This window comes from Carassius carassius, chromosome 50 (assembly GCF_963082965.1).
Source record: "Carassius carassius chromosome 50, fCarCar2.1, whole genome shotgun sequence".
Taxonomy (NCBI): Eukaryota; Metazoa; Chordata; class Actinopteri; order Cypriniformes; family Cyprinidae; genus Carassius; species Carassius carassius.
Window position 1 is genome coordinate 1,850,589 of NC_081804.1, and position 20,867 is coordinate 1,871,455.

The window sequence follows — 20,867 nt, forward strand, 5'->3', positions numbered from 1 at the left end:
GCCTGAGAAAGCACTATAATTTAATTTTTTTGTAATGAATTGTCAGGTATTGATGTGGATCAGGCCAGGAGAGAGGAAGAGCGAGTGATGCTGCAGGATGTGATGGCCGTGTTGGCAGGAAGTGGCTCTCTGCTCCCTCATCCGAACACTCAGGCTACAGCGCTGCATGTCGCTGCTGCTAAAGGATACATCGAGGTGTTAAAGTGAGTGGAAGACACTTCATACTAAACACTAAATGACTAAAAACGATGAATAATTAATGAATATTTCTTTATTTTTTTATTTTTTTTTAATTATTTTTCAAAAGAAAATCATTTATATAACATACAGAGGAAAAAAAACCCAAATTGTAAGGTTGACACATTTTCTGTATACAACTTTCTTTTAAACATTTTACTACCCACCACCCTCATAGGGATATAACAACAACATAAAAATTGAAAAGAAAAAAAAAGAAAGAAAATTGAGAAAAAAAAAACAAAAAAAAACAAACAAAAAAAAAACAAACAAACACATAAAATAAAGATAAATAAATAAATAATTAAACAGCATGGGTACAGAACTTGATCTACAAGGTCATATCATTTTCCAATAGCTAAAAGTAAAGGGCACCAAAATTCATTAAAGAGATGTCCATGGTTATATTTCTCCAAAGTTAATTTTTCTAATGGCAGAAATGAAGACAAGTGGTCAAAAAAAGTCTTAAGAGATGGGGGGGGAGAACATTCTTCCAATATAAAAGTATGCATTTTTTTGCAAAATAAGATATCAAAATAAATAACCTGCATTTTTTCTGATCTAACTCTAAATGATCAATATCATTTAACAAATATAGACTGTTACTCAAGTCAAAATGCTTATCCAAAACTGACTGAGTGAAAGAATGGATTGATCTCCAATAATCTTTTAAAAGACTGCAATCCCAAAACATATGTAAAAAAGTCCCATCCATATTTTTACATCTCTGACACACAGCTGGAATATCATTTGATATTTTATGCATTTTTAAAGGTGTTAAATAGGTTTTGTGGATAAACTTAAAATTAGTCTCCTTAATCTTAATACTTGTGAATGCGAAATGAATTCTATTACAAATATTTACCCATACATCATCTTCAAAGGTTTTACTTAGATCTCTTTCCCATATTATTTTTAAAGGTCGGAAAGAAGATTGGGATTCTTTTGTCAAAATATGATAACATTTAGAAATCATTCCTTTAATTGTATCTACAGAAAAAAAAATGTCCTCCAGTTCTGACAAAAAAAAACGTATTTTATCCCCCTTAATCAGAGAGTTAGTGACACTTCGGATTTGTAAATATTTAAAAAATTGTTTGTTAGAGATTTCATATTCTGCTCTTAAATCAATAAATGATTTTACTTGCATTTTTTCACTCAAAAGATCTTTAAAATATAATATACCAGAATTTAACCATTGACATATGTTGCCTGAAGTAATTAAAGTGTTAAGATCCGGATTTAAAAAGATTGGAGAATATATAGAAGTACAAGAGACAATACCAATTTTCTTTCTACAATCTTTCCAAGTTTGAAGAGTGTTAAGTACAGTGAAATGGTTATTTATATTTTTTATCTTTTAATTATGTTTTATAAATAACAAAGAGACAAGGGACAGTGGTTCAAATGGATTTGATTCCATCTGGACCCACATGGATTCATGTCTTTCTTTAGACCAAGAAATCAAATTCCTAATTTGGGCTGCCCAAAAATAGTATTGAAAGTTAGGTACACCTAAACCTCCCAGAGGTTCAGGCTTCATCAAAGTCAACATACTAATCCGAGGCTTTTTATTGCTCCAGATAAATCTTGAAAGATGGCTATTAATTAAGTTGAAAAAGTCTGCTGGTAAGAAACATGGAAGCATTTGAAAAAAAAAAAAGAAATCTTGGGAGGATATTCATTTTGATAAGGTTTATCCTACCCAATAATGATAACGGTAAGGAGATCCATTTCGATAAATCCAATTTCACCTTATCTACCAGGGGAATATAATTTTCTTTAACTAAATTATCCAAATCTGGAGCAATAAATATACCCAAGTATTTAAAGACTTTTGGAGTTAGGTTAAACCCACTAGCAGAAAGTAGTTCTTCGGTTGGTATTGTGTATAAAAAAAGTGCATTGGACTTATAAAAATTGATCTTATATCCTGAATAGCTGCCGAATTCATTAACTGTGTTCAGGAGATGGGGGACAGAGTTAACAGGATCGGTGATATACAAAAGAATGTCATCTGCATATAAGGATATTTTATGTTCAACAGACACAGTCTTAAAACTTTGAATATTTATGTTATCTCTAATAAGTGAAGCCAATGGTTCAATCACCATGGCAAAAAGTAAAGGTGACAGAGGGCACCCCTGCCTTGTTCCTCTAGCTAAAGCAAATGATTTAGAACAGTAACCATTAGTTATAACCGCCGCTTTCGGGCTGTTGTAAATACTCCTTATCCAGTCAATAAAGTTATTTCCCACTTTAAATTTATTCAAGACAGCAAACAGAAAATCCCATTCTACTCTATCAAAAGCCTTCTCTGCATCTAAAGATAAGAGCAGAGAAGGGTTAATGAATGAATTAATGAATATTTTGATATAACATGATATGGCCCTAGGGATTTGCTTCGCCCTCTCTTAAGTTTGTTAAAACTGATACTTTCCATAATATAAAAGTTTTTAAATGTTTTCGAAAGCAGTCTCTTCTTCTCACCAAGGCTGTATCTATTTAATCAACAATACTGTAAATTGTGAGATATTATTACAATTTAAAACAACTGTTTTCTGTGTGGATGGATTGTAAACTGTATTTTATTTCTGTGATGTGCAGTTGAATTTCCAGCATCATTCCTCCAGTCTTCAGTGTCACATGATCTTCAGAAATCATGATAATATGCTGATTCTTTTTAATATCAATGTTGAAGACAGCTGTGTTGCTTCATATTTTTGTGAAAACTGCGAGACACTTTTATAGGATTCTTTGCATAGAAAGTTTAAAAAGAACAGCATTTGTTTGTAACTGAAATCTTTTTTTAACGTTATAAGTTGTTTTGGCCAGTCATGCAACAAGCCAATCAGAAAGACTGTTTGCCCATGAATCAATTTGTTTGTGTTTGTTGTCGAAGTTATGAAACGTCTGAAATCAGACTTTTTTGTTCAATGATTCTGGATCACCATGCATCTGTCTTTTTTCCTAGCTCTCCTTTCAGTGCATTCAGATCTTTGTGTTTCTCTGTTCATCAGGGTGCTGTTGAAGTGTGGGATAGATGTGGACAGTCGAGACAGTGATGGATGGACGGCTTTTCACGCGGCGGCTCACTGGGGACAGGAAGAGGCCTGCGTTCTGCTGGCTGAACACATGTGTGACATGAATGCCGTCAATAACGTGGTACATGGGCTATTAGGTTTTTTAACAATTTTTTTACAATAATGACAGGCTTGAGTGATCATGATTTACTCACCCTCAAGCCATCCTAGGTGTATATGACTTTCTTCTTTCAGACGAATACAATCGGAGTTATATATAAAAATGTCCTGGCTCTTTCAAGCTTTATAATGGCAGTGAATGGGTGTTGAGATTTTGAAGCCCATAAAAGTGCATCCATCCATCATAAAAAGTGCTCCACACAGCTCCAGGATGTTCATAAAGGCCCTCTGAAGCGAATCAATGTGTTTGTGTGAGAAAAATATCCATATTTAAAATTGTATAAACCATAATCTCTAGCTTCCGCTAACTGTCGTATGCGTATATATGAGAGTGGCGTTTTCTGCGGATGACGTTGGTGTTGCATAAGCTCCAGTAAAAAAAATGACGAATGCGGAAGCATAAAAAAAATGTAAAAAAAAAAAGATCTGTAAAGAAAAATGTCAGAGGATTTTGATAAAAGCCAATAGGAGACTGGTTTTCCTTTTCTGTAAAAAAAACTTAGTTTTCACAAGACTTTATAAAGTTTTAAATATGTATATGTATATTTTTATATGGGTGCACTTTTTTGGGCTTCTAAATCACAACACCTATTCACTGCCATTATAAAGCTCGAAAAAGCCAGGACATTTTTTAATATAACTCCAATTGTATTTGTCTGAAAGAAGAAAGTCATATACACCCAGGATGGCTTGAGGGTGAGTAAATCATAAGGTAATTTTCATTTTTGAGTGAACTATCCCTTTACAAAAAAGGTAAATAAATGGGTATAAGTATGCATCATAATCAAGTGTTCATTGTGTATTTGTGTACCATAGGGCCAGACTCCACTCGATGTAGCCGATGAAAACATTGTTGATAACTTGGAAGAACTGCATAAGAAGCAGAACGCTGTAAGTTTTGCATGTGTTTATATGTCCGCTATCTTTTCATGTCTTTGGATTATGTTCAAAGAACTATTTCACTCCAAGCAAATAAGCAGAAATCTTTACCACATGAATGTCCAAAAAGCAGCAGCGTTTATGTGTTGTACGGTGATCAAACACACCATGACAGAACTGTGTGTTGAGGATATTTCAAGGAAGTGTGTGCAGTTAAGGATGAATGCATCAGTGGTGTTTAAAAGGAATTTCACAATTTCTTTGTTTGTGTTTTCAGCCTTTCTGTATCATTGGACCTATTAATGTGTAACCATGTTGATAGTTACTTCGTTCAATTAAATCTTACAAGGTCACAACTAAATAAATGTGTAAACACACACACGCGCACACTATCATTGTTATAAATAGATTTTGAATATATAAAGGCAAATATACTATATTTTCTTCATGCAGAATACATTCGATTCGATTATAACGATTCGATTCTGCATTCTTTAAGTGCATTCATGGGATTATTTAAATGCTTCTACTAAATTCTTTAAATGCTTAGTCAGGGGGCAAATTACAGTAGCATTTATGGTTAGAGAACCATAGGTTATAAAAAAAACAAAAAAACCTTTTGTCCATTGTTAAATGCTAGTTTAATGATACGACATGGCATACGTAAAAATATATGTAAGCCAAGTTTTTAAAAAAGAGCTTAAAGAGTATTATGTATAAGCTAACATTTTGTCACACCAGGGGCGTAGCCATAATTTCAGAAGTGACAGAAATGTCAAATACAATCATTTTATGTATGTAGCCTATATAATAATAATAATAATAATTATTATTATTATTATTAATTTTTTTTTTTACAAGGAATTATCTTCTTTTTTAATAACTTTTAATTAGCTGTAATAAATCAAATACACTGCTGGACAATAATCAATCATTTGTAATATATATTTTTTTCCTAATGGCAATTTTATGATTGTTTTATATACTAGGCTACATTTAATTAGCAATTATTTAAATTTTCTTCACAGAATAAGGTAGAAAATATACTTTATAGTTTCTGTACTGTAATAAATGTCAATTAGCACTGCATCATTCATAAATTGTTTGTGGGTTTCATCAGTTCATTCTGCTTTTATTCAGTTTAGCTGCAGATATGCACGTCTTTGAGAGCGAGATCGCTTCTCTTTCAGTGTGAAAACGTCTTCATCTCTATTTAACTTTTCCTCTCCATCAGCGAATGATTCTAAGAGAAAACGCGCCAGATGTCTGTTTGCTAATGAAACAAACGCTACTTTCATGCACTTTCATGTGTTTAATTTTAAAAGTTTCCTTCGTATATTCGGTTCATCCGCATTGTTTAAAAACAGTTATCATTCAATGGATCTGTGCGTATGATTTAGACACTTACTTTTCTGCTCCGTCCATGCAATAAATACAGCTGTCGACGGCTCCGGTAACTCCGTCGGTAAGATGCAGAGAGCCATTGACAAACTACAGAAAAGTAGAACTACTTCACGTTAGCATTACTGGCCACGAGTCCTATAGATCACACGTCAGCTGTAGCGCGAGCGCAATCCTGAGGCCGGAGACACACTGGATGTAATAATAGGCGTCGGTTCTATTTCTAGGATGCACGCATTTTCCGCGCGGCTCGAGCCGCGCCTGAGACGCACGTCTCACGCAGGCAGTCTGCAAGCTCTAACCTGTTAACATGGGAGCCGAATTAAAAACAGACACGCCACGCAGCTGAGACGCTTGCGCCACGCATCCAGTGTGTCGACGGCCTCAGGCGGTAAATAGTGGAGCGCGTGAAGGACAGATAAGCGGCACGATTCACGAACACTCTTCAAGGTCTCCATTAATTTGTGCGTGTAGTAATTTTAATTTGTATACATTTTGAAAGCATTGAATCGATATAGAAATCGCGATTCATTCGATTCTTAGCATTTTGAATCGATTACTGTCCAAGATCTGCGATTCACGATTCAAAAATCATGTTTCAAGATCGATGCATATGAATCGACAGGGTTTGTAATCGATGCATCGAGAAAACGAGTGAATCGTTACACCCCTAATATATATATGTGTGTGTGTGTGTGTGTGTGTGTATGCGTTTGATATGACTTACATATTCCTGACAGCTTCTGTGAGATTTACCCTTATTTATGGTAAAATGAAATTATTAGCAATAGCCATCATCGAATTGATGAATTGAATTATGAAAATAAAAATTACAAACTATCAAATGAATAAAATGCTGAAAAATAAAAACAAATACTGTTATAAATATAGAATATTTTTTGTTGTTATTATTATTAAAAAAAAAAAAAAATATATATATATATATATATATTTATGTATGTATATGTGTGTGTAAAAATGCAAATATGCTTCATTTGCTTCATGCAGACTATGAATTTCTTTTGATTTTGTGGGGATATATGACTTGGACATATTCCTGACAGGTTTATCCTCATTTATGCTGCGATAAAAAGGCGAGGGATAGTTAAGATTGAAATGATGATGAATTAATAAGAGCAGATGTTGATGTTTGTTACTTCTAAAGATGCGTTTAGAGAAACAGAAGATCCAGACGCCCGTCATTGAGACCAGCCCACCTGTTTCCACGGCACCAGCTCGCCCTCGCAGGTAACATCCAATCACGTGTCTGCATCCAAACACACCACTTCCTGTGTGAAAAAACCCCAGAATGAATCAGTTATTTTTGACTCAGTGTTGAATCAAATACTTATTCATTATTGAATATTGCCTTAGTGTGCATCACATTCAGCTCTCACTGATTGGCTGGTTTTCATGTTACCTGCAGGACGTCCATCTCTCGTATGAGCAGTAGAGAGAAGATCACCCTTCATGAGCGAGAGAAACTTGCTCCGCCCACACTCCAGACTCCGCCCACAGAAGAAGACGAAGACGAGTCGACGCGCACAGCCGGCCAATCAAAACCCTCCAGCAGCTCCAGTTCAGAGGAAGACAGCGAATCAGAGAGTGACGCCGAGTCAGGTGACCAAACCCTGCCCATTTTTATTCTGGAACTCAAAAATCACATTAGCTAACTGGTGATTTTTGTCTGCATTTTTTCAGAAAAAGCAAAAACTCGAGAAATGATCAACAACTTGAACAACAAACGCAATGCAGCGTCCTCCGTGAGTTCTGTGAGCAGCACTGCCCTTAACCAGGTTAAACAGGTGACTGGAGAACTGCTAATGCATTCAACTTGCTCAAAGCATTGCATTTTCTGAAAGAGGTTGAATGTCCAAAACAATGATTTTCTGAATCCAGCCACTTTAAAATATTAGTGCTAATATATACTTATAATAGTCACAAATCAATTGATATGGTCACTAACAGCCAATTCAGCTGCCCAAAATTGAGAAATTGTCAGTGATAAAACCCAATCATTACTGTATATATATTTGAAAATGGTAATGATTTTTTAAATTTTGGAGTGAAAGAAATATATTGTGAAAATATAATATAGTAATTCTTATTTTAGTATTCTTGAGATAGTATTATACTTTTTTGTTAATATTTTGAATTAGTTTTTTATTTTAATATTATTTTAAATTTAGTAATTATTTTAGTTTTTTTATTTAGTAATTAATTTTATGAAGTTTTTATTACTGTTTATTTCCTTTTTAGCTTTAGTTATTTTAGTGCATCAAGTTAAATTAAATGAAAATTATAAATGTTGTTTTGGTAACTAGCTGAAAAAAGTTTTTTTTTTTTTTTTTTTTATATATTAAATTTTATTTCAAATAATGAAAATGGTATTTGTTTTTACTTCTAGTTAAATATAATAATAAAATACAATAAAATGTATATTGCTAAAAACAGAATCATCATAACCACCTAGTACTTATACAAACTAAAGTGTAAATATGTAATATATAAAATATTTGAATGTATATGTAACTATATAATATAATAGTGTGTGGTCTGCTTGTAGGCTGAACCTGTCCGGACCCCGGTGACTGAGGCTCCAGGTTCCTGGAGAACGTCTTTGCGTAAAGCAGGCAGTTCTGTGACCCTGGGCTCTGCCGTGACCTCTGACCCAGCCAGCGAGGCCCTCAAGGACCCCGAGACTAAACTGGGAATGTCACGCTCTGCATCCAGTCCCAGACTGAGCTCTGAATCTGACAATAAGGTGACAGACACAGATACTGTATGTTCTGTTTGGGGGAGTGGGATTCATTTGATCAAAAGTGTCAGTAAAGGCATTTATAATGTTAAATAATGTTAAATGTTTTCTTTCCATTAATCCTGAAAAAGTGTTTCATGGTTTCTACAAAAATATTAAGCAACCCAACTGCTTTCATCATTGATAATAATAAGAAATATTAGAAAGACTGAAGTAATGGCTGCTGAAAATTCAGCTTTGTATCACAGGAATATATTTTAAATTGTAACAATATTTTACAATACAACTGTTATAACTGTTAATCTAACAGTTTTTACTGTATTTTTGATCAAATAGACTTCTTTCTCACCCCTTTTCAAAAATATTAAAACATATATATATTCTAAATAACAAATGGTTTACAAACTGTACCATCATAACCAGCCCTTATCCATATTAATGTATATATTGTTGTTATGTTCTGTGTTATGTATTATGTTATGTTATCTGTTATGTGTTGTGTTATGTTTTTATATTACGTTATGTCTTATGTTGTTATGTTATGATGTTGTGGTGTTATATGTTATGTTATGCATTTTTTTTTATGTTTTGTGTTGTTGTATTATGTTTATGTTGTGTTATGTTATGTTTTAATATGTTTGTGTTGTGTTGTGCTACCTCAAAATGATGTAATTTGTGTTCAGGAGCCCAGGTTGGCCCGTGTTCAGCCCACTCCGTCCAGACGCCTCTTCAGCATCTCTGACACCAGCACTAACCCTGAACACTCCAGCAGGTGAGAGACACAGGAAACACAAAGACTATTTCCTGTTCCGAGTGTTCTCCAAGCTCATCCTCCTCCTGTGTGTGTGTGTGTGTGTGTAGCTTGCTGAGCCGGAGCTCTTCATACACGCGTCGATTGAACAGCCAGTCCAGCGGTGAGGTGTCGGCTCCGAACCCCTCTTTACCTCGCAGCTCATCTTATGGAAGGAAACTTGACGACCCTTCAGTGACCTCTGTAACCACGGCGACCTCGGGACTGAGTCGCCTCAATAACCTAATAGCTCAGAGGTGCGTGTGTCACTGATCACGTGATTTGACCTTATCTTTTTTGCATTCGTACAGTCTGGTGTCTCTCTCACAGGCTGGCTCAGGAGGAGGCTGAAAAGAAGGAGCCTGTCCCGAATTCTGTAACCACAAGCACATCAGGCGAGCCAGAAACCAAACAGAGACGCAAGTGAGTGTGTGATGACTTCCACGCGACAGAGTGCTAATGAAACAAGATCTGGTCTACCAGCTCTAACATGACCAAAGTCCAGCAGCTGGCTGTCTAAGTGATCAACCATCGAGACCAGTCTGGTCCAGCTGCAAGCTAGTTATAGCAGTGTTTTGATTGGCTGAAGCTTGCGTTTGTGTGTGTGTGTGTGTGTGTGTGTGTGTAGGTCCTATCTGACTCCAGTGCGTGATGAAGAAGCAGAAGCTCAGAGAAAGGCCCGATCCAGACATGCGCGTCAGTCCAGACGCTCCACACAGGTCAGTCTGGCCTCATGACTTCAGTCCAGTGTTGTTATTGTTAACTACATATAACTCTTTCCCTGCAATTGACGAGTTAACTCATCATTTAGAAGACAACACTTCAACGGCTTTTTGTGTTTTCACTGTTATACACTTGGGGGCGCTATTACACATCTTCTGAACAAGTACAAAACCTCCCGAACAAAAAACACACACGTGAACAGGAGGGAAAAACGAGCGAGCACTTATCTAAACAGATGCATATGATAAATAATGCGTTTATCAGCAACAGACAATATATAAATTAAAAGTGCATAATGTTACTGAGCAAAATGTTTATTCAGGAAGTGGATGAAAGCGATTTACTGGATTTATGCTTTAATAATCCTACTGAATATTATCCAGATGTAGGTTTTGATAAAAATATTATTCTCACCTTATACATTTTTATGAATCATACCTATATTCAAGTTTTGATAAAAAAGAGTGCTTTAAGCTAAAAAAAAAAACTGATTTATAAGTATAGGCTTTGATCTTTATTTTGTTGTATTGCATATTTAAATATAAATAATGTAAAATATACCGGAAGCTATCAAATTTTTGTGAAAATCATCAATTTTTTTCAAAAATGCTGGCGGGGAAAGAGTTAAAATGAAAACTATTTTAAATTAAAAATATTGCTTTGGCAACTTACTGAAATAGAAATACAAAAAAATAATGGCAGACACATGAAAACAAATTTTTGTTGAATTTTATGTGATTTATATTTGAAAATGTTTAAAATATATATATATATATATATATATATATATATATATATATATATATAATTGTATATAAATAATGAAATGACACATTGAAACACATTTTGACTGTACAATTGAGCAGGATTGATCTGTTTGAAGTAAATCAGTCACTGATTTCAACTCAGGTCAATCTGAAATCAGTGATATCACAATGATATCACAGCTATTGGTTCTAGGAAAAACGTTGATTTTTAAGTGGAATATGCAGTCAGTGGGCGGTCTGTCCGTCTAAGGCTGTATGACCTTTAACCCTGAACTCTGACTTTAATGCAACACAAACGTGTGTGTAGCGCAGTGTTGTGTTTGCGCGCAGCTGGAGTGTGACCACTGTGTTTGCTCTTCAGGGTGTTACTCTCACAGACCTGCAGGAAGCGGAGAAGACGATGAAGACGGAAAACAAGGAGAAGGAGAAGAAAGAAGAGGAGGAGAAAGAAGGGAAGCAAAAGAAGGGAGAGGAAGGGGTGAGAAAGGTTGAGTTTAATCCAAATATCTGCATTTGTTCTGCACTCAGAAAGATAAACCAGTCAGAAATATTAAGGTTTTTTTTTTTTTTTAAGTACTTTATCAAACTGCTCAAGAGCTGAATTGATGCCTGAAAAATAGCAGAGGAAGAAAATATTTGAGAAACCTGTTTGGAAACAATGATTAGCAGTGTTTGTGAAGTCAAGAATCACTATTTTAATCAAACTATGCTACATGTCTGTGTATGTGTGTACATATGTATATGTATAAAATTTATTAATTAATGTTTACTTCTGCACAATAAAATATTATAACAAAAATTATAAATATGTATATTTACATGTTTGTAAATATATATGTACACGTAAATATAAAATTTTATATATATATATATATATATGTGTGTGTGTATATATATATATATATATATATATATATATATATATATATATATATATATATATATATATATATATATATATATATATAATATTATTATTATTAAAGGTTATTATTTACGTATATAAAGTAAATAATATATGTAAAATATATTTATTTTTTGTGCAGGAAGTGAGCTGGCGGTCTCGTATTGCTAACCTGCAGAAGTCAGATTTGCTGGGACTCACACTCCCTCCTGGTGCTCCACGTCCCGACAGACAGGGTGACCTTTCACCTTCGACCCTTATCACTGGATTTCATAATTCTACACTGATTGGTTTAGTCATGTGATTGTCTGTAACACTGTTTCTGCGTGATGTGTCAGATGCAGACAGTGAGGAGCGAGCGATGGAGCGCAGGAGAGCCAGAGCTCGGAGGAGAGGGAAAACCGGAGAGGTGAGGAAGACCCGGACATGTGATTGAAGCAGGAGCTCAGAAATACAACCTGGATTTAAACATTTACTCTGTTTTCAGAGCGATGACAATGACCCCAGTGGAGAGGAGAGTACTGGTGGGCGGGACCCACAGGTCTGACCAATCAGCATGCACTTTTGAATTGATTGACAGTGATATGACTTTATGAGGGAACATATAAAGAAATGTATTTAATTCATATAATATAACTACTTATTATTTAATGCAATTATAATTTTTGTTATATATAGTATTTAATATGTGTGTTTTTATTTATTTATATATATATATATATATATATATGTTAGGGGTGTAACGGTACGCAAACATCACGGTTCGGTACGTACCTCGGTTTTAAAGTCACGGTTCGGTTCATTTTCGGTACAGTAAGGGAAAGAAATGCAAAAATTTAACTGCAGGTTGTTTCTTACTATAAACTTTTTTTACAATTTGTTTACACTTTTTAAAAATACTTTTTAATAAAATAAATAATAAAATATAATTTACAATAAAATAAAAAAAGAATAAGAAATAAAATACTGCTGCAAAGTTCTCCACTAAATAAAATACTCTCAGTCTCAAACCAATATCATATAATAAAATATAATGAAAAATAAAACAACTATGATTACAGTGCAGCATTACCAATCCCAGCTTCTAGAACTGCTCATATTTTAAAAATATATATAACTTTTCCAAAGTGTGAAGTGCAGCATCAACAGTTTCAGTTTTTAGACCTGCTCAGATTTCGTTAGTGCGTTTGACCGATCGGAATTAAGAGCAAAGGTCTGTTTAAATGCCGACGGGAGCTGCGTTTGAATTACAATCGTTTTTTTTTCCTAGTTGTAGTGATGTTCACACTCGCGTGATGCCTTTAGAAAACATTAGGCCGGTGACACACTGGCATATTGCGCCTGTCAAACATAGTCTATTTTGCCGTCAATACTGTTGACGGTGTCCTTTATCAGTAGGCTTTATATTTATGCTCAACATGAAGTATAGATATTGTTGTCGTGAAGACAAGATCCTGGTCTGTCGGCGGTCTCCCTCTATGTCACCTACAGTAGCAGCAGCGCACCAGTGCCGCGTCAGGAACAGTGTTGCCAACTTCTTTCAATGGAAAGTAGCTAAACCCTGCCTGAAAAGTCGCTAAATGCCACTAGATGACGTCATATGCTAATTAGCATATTAATGACGTAAGTGCGTCATATTATCTTGCCCTTTCTGTGCTCATGTACTGCATTTTAATGCAGCCAAAATTCTCAATAAAACGTTTTTTATTATTATATTTTAATGTTTCTGTTGTCCGACAACGGAATTAATATTATGACTGAAACGCGGTCCATTAAGACTGCATAACCAGCTCCAGATTTTGGGGAAGTCGTGGCCTAATGGTTAGAGAGTCGGACTCCCAATCGAAAGGTTGTGAGTTCGAGTCCCGGGCTGGCAGGAATTGCGGGTGGGGGGAGTGCATGTACAGTTCTCTCTCCACCTTCAATACCACGACTTAGGTGCCCTTGAGCAAGGCATCGAACCCCCAACTGCTCCCCGGGCGCCGCAGCATAAATGGCTGCCCACTGCTCCGGGTGTGTGCTCACAGTGTGTGTGTGTGTGTTCACTGCTCTGTGTGTGTGCACTTCGGCTGGGTTAAATGCACAAATTCTGAGTATGGGTCACCATACTTGGCTGAATGTCACTTTCACTTTCACTTTTTAATCTCTGCACTAAAATCCTATTCACGACATTGTCTAATGAAATCACATACACATAAGATTAAGACAATGGTTGTACTGTGATTTCGGCTATACTTGCATATAAAATAGAGTTAGAAGCAACAGAATATCTTTTTTTAACTGAAAGTGCTGCTCCTCTCTGCTCGCTGAATAGAGCAGATGCAGAGAGAGAGAGGCCCTGGGAGAGAGAGAGAGAGAGAGAGAGAGAGAGAGAGAGATCATGCTCGTGCGGCACTACCGGAGAGTCTCAGAGACTAAATAAGGTCTGTCAAAAAAAGTCGCTAGATTTGTCGCTAGTCGCTTATTTGGAAAAAAAGTCGCTATGAGGGTCTGGAAAGTCGCTAAATCTAGCGACAAAGTCGCTAAGTTGGCAACACTGGTCAGGAACGATTCTGGTGTGTAAAGACCATAGACTGTAAAAAAATATGGACGTAGTGTCCGTGACGTCACCCATAGACTCCTCAATAGCGGTTTTGAAACGCAAAGTGTGCAGAGCGGGCCGTCGCCATCTTGGCAGCGCGTCACCGCGCGACTCTCCCAGATAATCGAAAATGGGCAAAAAGGCGGGAGCTGATTGCTGAAGCCACGCCCACCTAGCGCGACTGCATTGTCAGCAGCGGCAATCCACCTGTCACTCAAGTGGCCACGCCCTTAATTATGCAGAATTTTAAGTCTTAATATAATTTAAACGGATGAGTTTTAAAAAAATTCACCCCCCTCACAGTTGTCATGAAGGGCAAAATTAGCAATATAGACCAAAATAATTTTTTTAACCAGGCTGTAAACGTTTTTTTTCTGCTGTAAAGTTGGGTATTTTAACATGGGGAGTCTATGGGACTGACTCCCTTTTGCAGCCAGCCTCAAGCAGCCAGTCGATGTATTGCAGTTTTAGTCACTTCCTTATTGGCCTCACGAGAGAGAGTGCGAGGTTACCGCTCGGTAAAGACACAGAAAACGCGAAGCAACTGACACGCAGCAGAAACGCACAATCACGCCACGCAGCCAGTGTGTCACCAAGCCTTAGAATCAGCTGCAGGGCTGGATTTGCGCTGAACGCGGAGACTTCCGCCACTTCATATGTTCGTTTGGAAACACGAAAATGTGCCTATGTTCCGCAAACAAAATATGGCATTCGGTCACTCGGTACACACGTGCACCGAACTGAAAGCCCTGTACTGAAACGGTCCGGTACGAATACACGTACCGTTACACCCCTTATATATATATATATATATATATATATATATATATATATATATATATATATATATATATATATATATATATATATATATATATATATATATAAGGGGTATATATATATATATATATATATATATATATATATATATATATATATATATATATATATAAGGGGTATATATATATATATATATATATATATATATATATATATATATATATATAATTTAAAATATTTATTTTAGTATTAATATTAATAAAATTTAATGCAAGTATGAATTAAATAATTTTTTTTTTTAAATATATAATATATAATTTTGCATATATATATATATATATATATATATATATAATGTGAGTGTGTGTAATAATGTATGTGACAGTTATGTTTAATTTACACTAGTTAGTGTCCCTTATGTATCAACATATATTATATTATCATATTTAAAATATGTAATGTTATTAAACAATTTATTTCAAAGACGTGTAATATTTGTGTGTAAATGTGTATTAAGTCATGTATTTAAATATTTGCATATAAGTTTAGTCTGATCAGTGTCCTTTGTTAAGTTTTTGTATGTGTTTTATGGTTTCTGGCTGACATGTGAAATATTTTGTTTTCTTCATGCAGACAGACAGACACACGAGCAGCAGGTACGAGTCTGACCTTTGACCTTTCACGTTGTTTGGTGATCTGAGCGTCCGTGTCCGTCTCATTCAGTCCGTGTCTTTCCTTCCTCTCAGGTCTGATTCGGTCTTGAATGATTGTATTCTCACGAGAGGATCAGAGTGCAGGGACTTTAAGAAGGTCAGCAGGGGTGTGTGGCTCGGCTGCTTGTGTCAGCAGGAGGTTTGTGTGTGTCTAATGTCTGTGTGTGTGTGTGTGTGTGTGTGTGTGGGTGTTTCAGATGTTTGAGGAGATGTCCAGAGAGAACCGCCATCTGCAGTCACAGTTATCAGACACACAGAGAACCATTTCACTGACCCGGGTGGATCTGGAAAAGGCCACACAGGTACACACACACACACACCGAGTGTCTGATTATCATGATAGCTCTGTTTGAAATGTATTTTTGTGCAAGAATGTAAAAACATATCCTGACATCCATTTGTCTATTTTTAAACACTTATTCAGTGAACAGAAGAATTCATGAAAGGTTAAAAGTGTCTAATTTCTCAGTGCTATATATATATATATATATATATATATATATATATATATATATATATATATATATAAAACAGAACTTAAATGTGTATTTATGTGTATATCTATTTATCTCAGGGTTATTATAAGACCTTATACTACTAAAATTATTTTAAAAACACATTTTACATTTGTTACTTGAAATAAAATAACATACATTTCTCATTTTCAGTTTCAAGTGATGTGCTAGAATAACTAAAAGTAAAACTGAATGAATAATTAATTAAATTATAGACATTTAAACTATAATATAGACATTTTAAAATAAAAACTCATTTAAAAGACTAACATTTTAAATATGTTATACACTAAGTAGTGTGTGTGTGTGTGTACAGTATATTGAATGACTATACTGTAGGAATACAGATATCTCTACTAGCATCAGTGTGATCCCAAACAGCAGTGTATTTGACTCCTGTCCGTGTTTGTGTTTGTTACAGAGGCAGGAGAGATTCACGGACTGCACAGCTCTATTGGAAATGGAAAAGAAGGTGAGTTTATAGAACAGAAGTAAAGCTGAAGTAATGAAAAGCATGTGCATTTTTCCCCTCTACAGATGTTTTGATTCTTATGTCACTCCACATGCTTGTTTTCTCTCGTCTCAGGAGAAAAAGATGTTGGAGAGGCGTGCCTCTGAGTTAGAAGAAGAGTTGAAGGTGAGAGCATGTGATCATGGAAGGCTTTTTCTGATTGGCTCTTTCACTCGGTTCTAAATGCTGATTGGCTGAGAGGTGACTGAAATGTTGTGAATGTAAATATTAATACTTTATCCCTGAGATGAGTAAAACCAGTTTAACAAGGCATTTGCTTTACACACTGATTGATTACAAGCTGATCAAGTGACCAAAATGAAATAAAACGTAAAGCAAAAATAACACATTAATATTAATAATATTGATTTTATTAATAATTAATGATATACGCTTGACATAAATGACAGTACTTGGGCAGTAGCCATTAAAAAATGTAAAACAAAAATACTAATAATATAAAACAAAAATTCATATAATGTACTATGAAAATATCACAATTTAAAAATGTCATTTTGAAGCCACAAAAAATGACAAAAGAAACTAAAATTATTTTAATATAAATTATATTCATTTTTTATAATAATATATTATTATTATTAATATAATTGTATAATTAATATTAATTTATTAATTAGTATGTAATCCACATAACTGACGGTCCCTGGTCAAACTAAAATGTAAAAAAAATAATAATAACGGTAATTAAATCAAACAAAAAAAAAACTAAAATGAATGCGTATAAGTATTAATTGTTTTTTTATTAGTAATAATATTAATCATTATTATTATTATTATTATTATTAATATGTTTTAATTAATACATCATTATTTATAATAATAGTTAAAAATAATTGTTATTAATAATATTGATTTTATTGATTGATTTATTACAATTAATAATTGGCAGTTCATGTTAGTGGCCAATCAAACTAAAATGTAAAACAAAAATAACATTATAATATAATATAATATAATATAATATAATATAATATAATATAATATAATTAATATAATTAATATAATATAAATAATATAATATAATATAATATAATATAATATAACATAATTAATATAATATAATATAATTAGGTGAATTGTAAAATTTTTCCCCAGTTACCACAATAGCAAAAAGTGTTCTTATTTACATTAATTTGCCCTCATCTAATATAATATAATATCATATCATATAATATAATATGGTTAAAAACTGTATGGACTGCCTTTTAGGGGTTCTCTTTATTCTCACATTATTTGTAAACCAGCAGCCTAAACATTATTCAAAAGATCTCCTTTTGTGTCATATGGGTTTGTAATAACATGAGGTGAGTAAATGATTGCAGTATTCACAGTTTAGTATGCGCTGTCTCTGTAAATGACTCGTCTAACAGCTGTAGAGACCTCAGGTGTGTCTGTTGTGCAGGTTTTAGGGGATCTGAGAGCCGACAACCAGAGGCTGAAGGACGAGAACGGCGCGCTCATCAGAGTCATCAGCAAACTCTCCAAATAGAGCGAGAGAGAGAGAATCCGTAGCATCCTTCCTTCCTGAGAGCCAGAGGAGGGAAACGAGGAGAGGAACATCAGACGCAAGGAGCCAATGTCACTGTGTTATGATGGCTCGCAGTTAGCCGTGATCTTTTACCTTCCTGTGTGTGTGTGTGTGTGTGCTTTGAACTTCATCCGTGTTCTCAGGGAGGATACGACGGAGTTCAGGTTTCCCTATTTCTCTCTCGGTCTCTCTCACACACACACACACACACACACACACACACACACACACACACACACACACACACTGGCACTCGTACAGGGACACATGCACCATGCACATTCCCATAAGCGTGAGCGCACACACACTCCACACATTCCACGAGTCTCAGGCAGCTGAAGTCTGCAGTATTTTTGCATCTTTGCACACACACACACACACACACACACACGATTGAGAGGTTGGTGGTCTGAATATGTCTCTCGGATCCATCGACTCCAGAATCCAGCAAGACAATCATTGGTTGACATTGATTCGTTTTAAACACGCCAGGCTGTCGTTTCACAGTCACGTCTTTTTATTAAAGCGACACTTACAGCGATCCATGAGGAAACGTCTATTTGTGTGGTTTTGAATCCTCCGTGTTCCCGGCGTCTTCTCAGGCGAGGCCCACGGCTTTTGTTTATTGTGTACATGTACAAATATCATGCATTTGAACTCATAACGCTATAAACTGTTACTTGATATCAGCTTATTTTTCTCCACGTGTTGGTTTTCTAATATATTGAATGAATGTTGGCACTTAAATAAATATGTGTGTTTGTAGCCTAGTGCCTTGATTTTTTTTTTTTTACGTTTTCTCTGCTGTGGTTTATTGTTGTGTAAGATGGCAGTTCATGCTTTATTTTGATATTGATTGACATAACTGACAGTCCCTGGTCAGTGGCCAATAAAACTAAAATGTAAAAGAAAAATATCAATTTAAATTGAAAAAATAAATGAAAAAGAAACACAATATTATATTAAAAAAAATCTATATAATTCTAAAATGTAAAACTAATATATATATGTGTGTGTGTGTGTGTGTGTGTGTGTGTATATATATATATAGATATAGATAGATATAGATATATATATAGACATATAACATAATTGAGTCCTTATCAGTAGCCAAATAAAATGTAAAACACTGTAAAATATGGAAAAAATATATATGTAATATATCAATATAAATTTTATTTTTATTTTTTAATTGTATTTAGGTCAGTGCACTGGACAACACAACCCAACCAAAAGTTTTCATATTCATAATTTTTAGGCATTATATGTCCATTTGTTTCAAACTGTAATCAAACTATCATAAGAGCGTGCTTGCAACAATAAAACATGTTCAAACATTTATATTTAACATTTCTAGACATTACATACTATAAATGTTCCATTTATTATTTTGGTAACGAATCATTTTCATTTGACATTTTTTATGATTGATTATTACCTTTTTTATTAAACTCATGAACCCCCTGCATTTCCTACGAAGCCCACTTTGGGAAACCTTGATGTAATGTAAAGTTAATGCACTTCAATGCATTAAAAACAACAAATGGAATATATTTGGATCTATATCAATATGGTACAAACATATCCTATTTAAATCAATGTGCACTGCTAAGAATTGTCCCGTTAAAAAACAGTAAGTAACTGGCAGCACGGTTGCCAGCAATTTACTGTTAAATTAACAGTGTCTTGCTGTTGTTGAAATTTAGTTTGTTACTGTTTTTGGAAATACAGCATAAAGCTGTTATTTTATAAATTAACAGTAAATTACTGTCAAAAGCATTAACAGTTAGTTTTTTTTTTGCACTTTTAACTGTAAATTATAAATATGTTATTATATTGAGAAATGGACTGCTAAGAAAAAAAGGTGAAATTATTTTTCTAGATATTTCTTTGATTTTATGAATTACCCCTTTGAAGTCTTGCTATAAAACCATGTTTTAATACAACATACAAATATAGCCTTTGAAACATTAAAAATTCAACACAAAGCAGTGTAACTTCAAATTTGTTTTATTAAAACTTGAAAAACAAAAGCCACTTTAAATCACAAAATATTCTCAAAATTAGTGTCTGATGCAAGTGGAATGCCTCAGAACAAACTTTCGTTTAACTGAATAAAAAAAACATTTACATAACATTAGAAAAAACTAAATGAGTGACTCAGCGAACTGCTGTGTGAATAAGAATTACTAAATAATTAGTGAATAAGAGTTACTGAATGAAGAAAGAATTAAACGATGAATGAAGTCAAAATGTAGGTATTCAAGAATGAACACCTGAAAGAATTGTGCGACTAACACACTAAAAGCATGTTTTTGTCATGTGTGAAGAGTATGTGAACGGTGTGTGTGTGTGGTATGTCAGTGGATGAGTGAGTTCACTTATATGAAGTCCCACTCAAAGTCCATTCGTTTCTTAAGTAGACTGCAAACCCAAGTGTTGACTGATTTCTTTTTGATAGGACTTGTCCACCCTTGGTGCGTTTTTCGGGATTTATTCCAATGAAGCGCCTAAAAAACAAATGCATACATTCAGAATTAGTTTGGGTAAAATTTT

The 20,867-nt window shown here is 34.4% G+C and overlaps 1 protein-coding gene across 1 annotated transcript in view; it reads left to right on the top strand.

The window, feature by feature from the left end:
- Window positions 1-18,468, top strand: part of LOC132133528 (protein phosphatase 1 regulatory subunit 12A-like) — a 29,552-nt gene extending 11,084 nt beyond the window's left edge. Inside the window, exons 4-24 of the mRNA XM_059546390.1 lie at window positions 47-203; window positions 3,258-3,402; window positions 4,257-4,331; window positions 6,886-6,968; window positions 7,147-7,340; window positions 7,422-7,525; window positions 8,287-8,484; window positions 9,162-9,250; window positions 9,340-9,525; window positions 9,599-9,691; window positions 9,897-9,987; window positions 11,120-11,236; window positions 11,805-11,898; window positions 12,001-12,071; window positions 12,150-12,203; window positions 15,657-15,679; window positions 15,770-15,833; window positions 15,934-16,038; window positions 16,673-16,723; window positions 16,838-16,888; window positions 18,186-18,468. Of these exons, the coding sequence (XP_059402373.1) occupies window positions 47-203; window positions 3,258-3,402; window positions 4,257-4,331; window positions 6,886-6,968; window positions 7,147-7,340; window positions 7,422-7,525; window positions 8,287-8,484; window positions 9,162-9,250; window positions 9,340-9,525; window positions 9,599-9,691; window positions 9,897-9,987; window positions 11,120-11,236; window positions 11,805-11,898; window positions 12,001-12,071; window positions 12,150-12,203; window positions 15,657-15,679; window positions 15,770-15,833; window positions 15,934-16,038; window positions 16,673-16,723; window positions 16,838-16,888; window positions 18,186-18,272 (2,132 nt within the window). The 3' untranslated portion in view covers window positions 18,273-18,468. The remainder of the gene's footprint in view (window positions 1-46; window positions 204-3,257; window positions 3,403-4,256; window positions 4,332-6,885; window positions 6,969-7,146; window positions 7,341-7,421; window positions 7,526-8,286; window positions 8,485-9,161; window positions 9,251-9,339; window positions 9,526-9,598; window positions 9,692-9,896; window positions 9,988-11,119; window positions 11,237-11,804; window positions 11,899-12,000; window positions 12,072-12,149; window positions 12,204-15,656; window positions 15,680-15,769; window positions 15,834-15,933; window positions 16,039-16,672; window positions 16,724-16,837; window positions 16,889-18,185) is intronic.
- The last annotated feature ends 2,399 nt before the right edge of the window (window positions 18,469-20,867 follow it).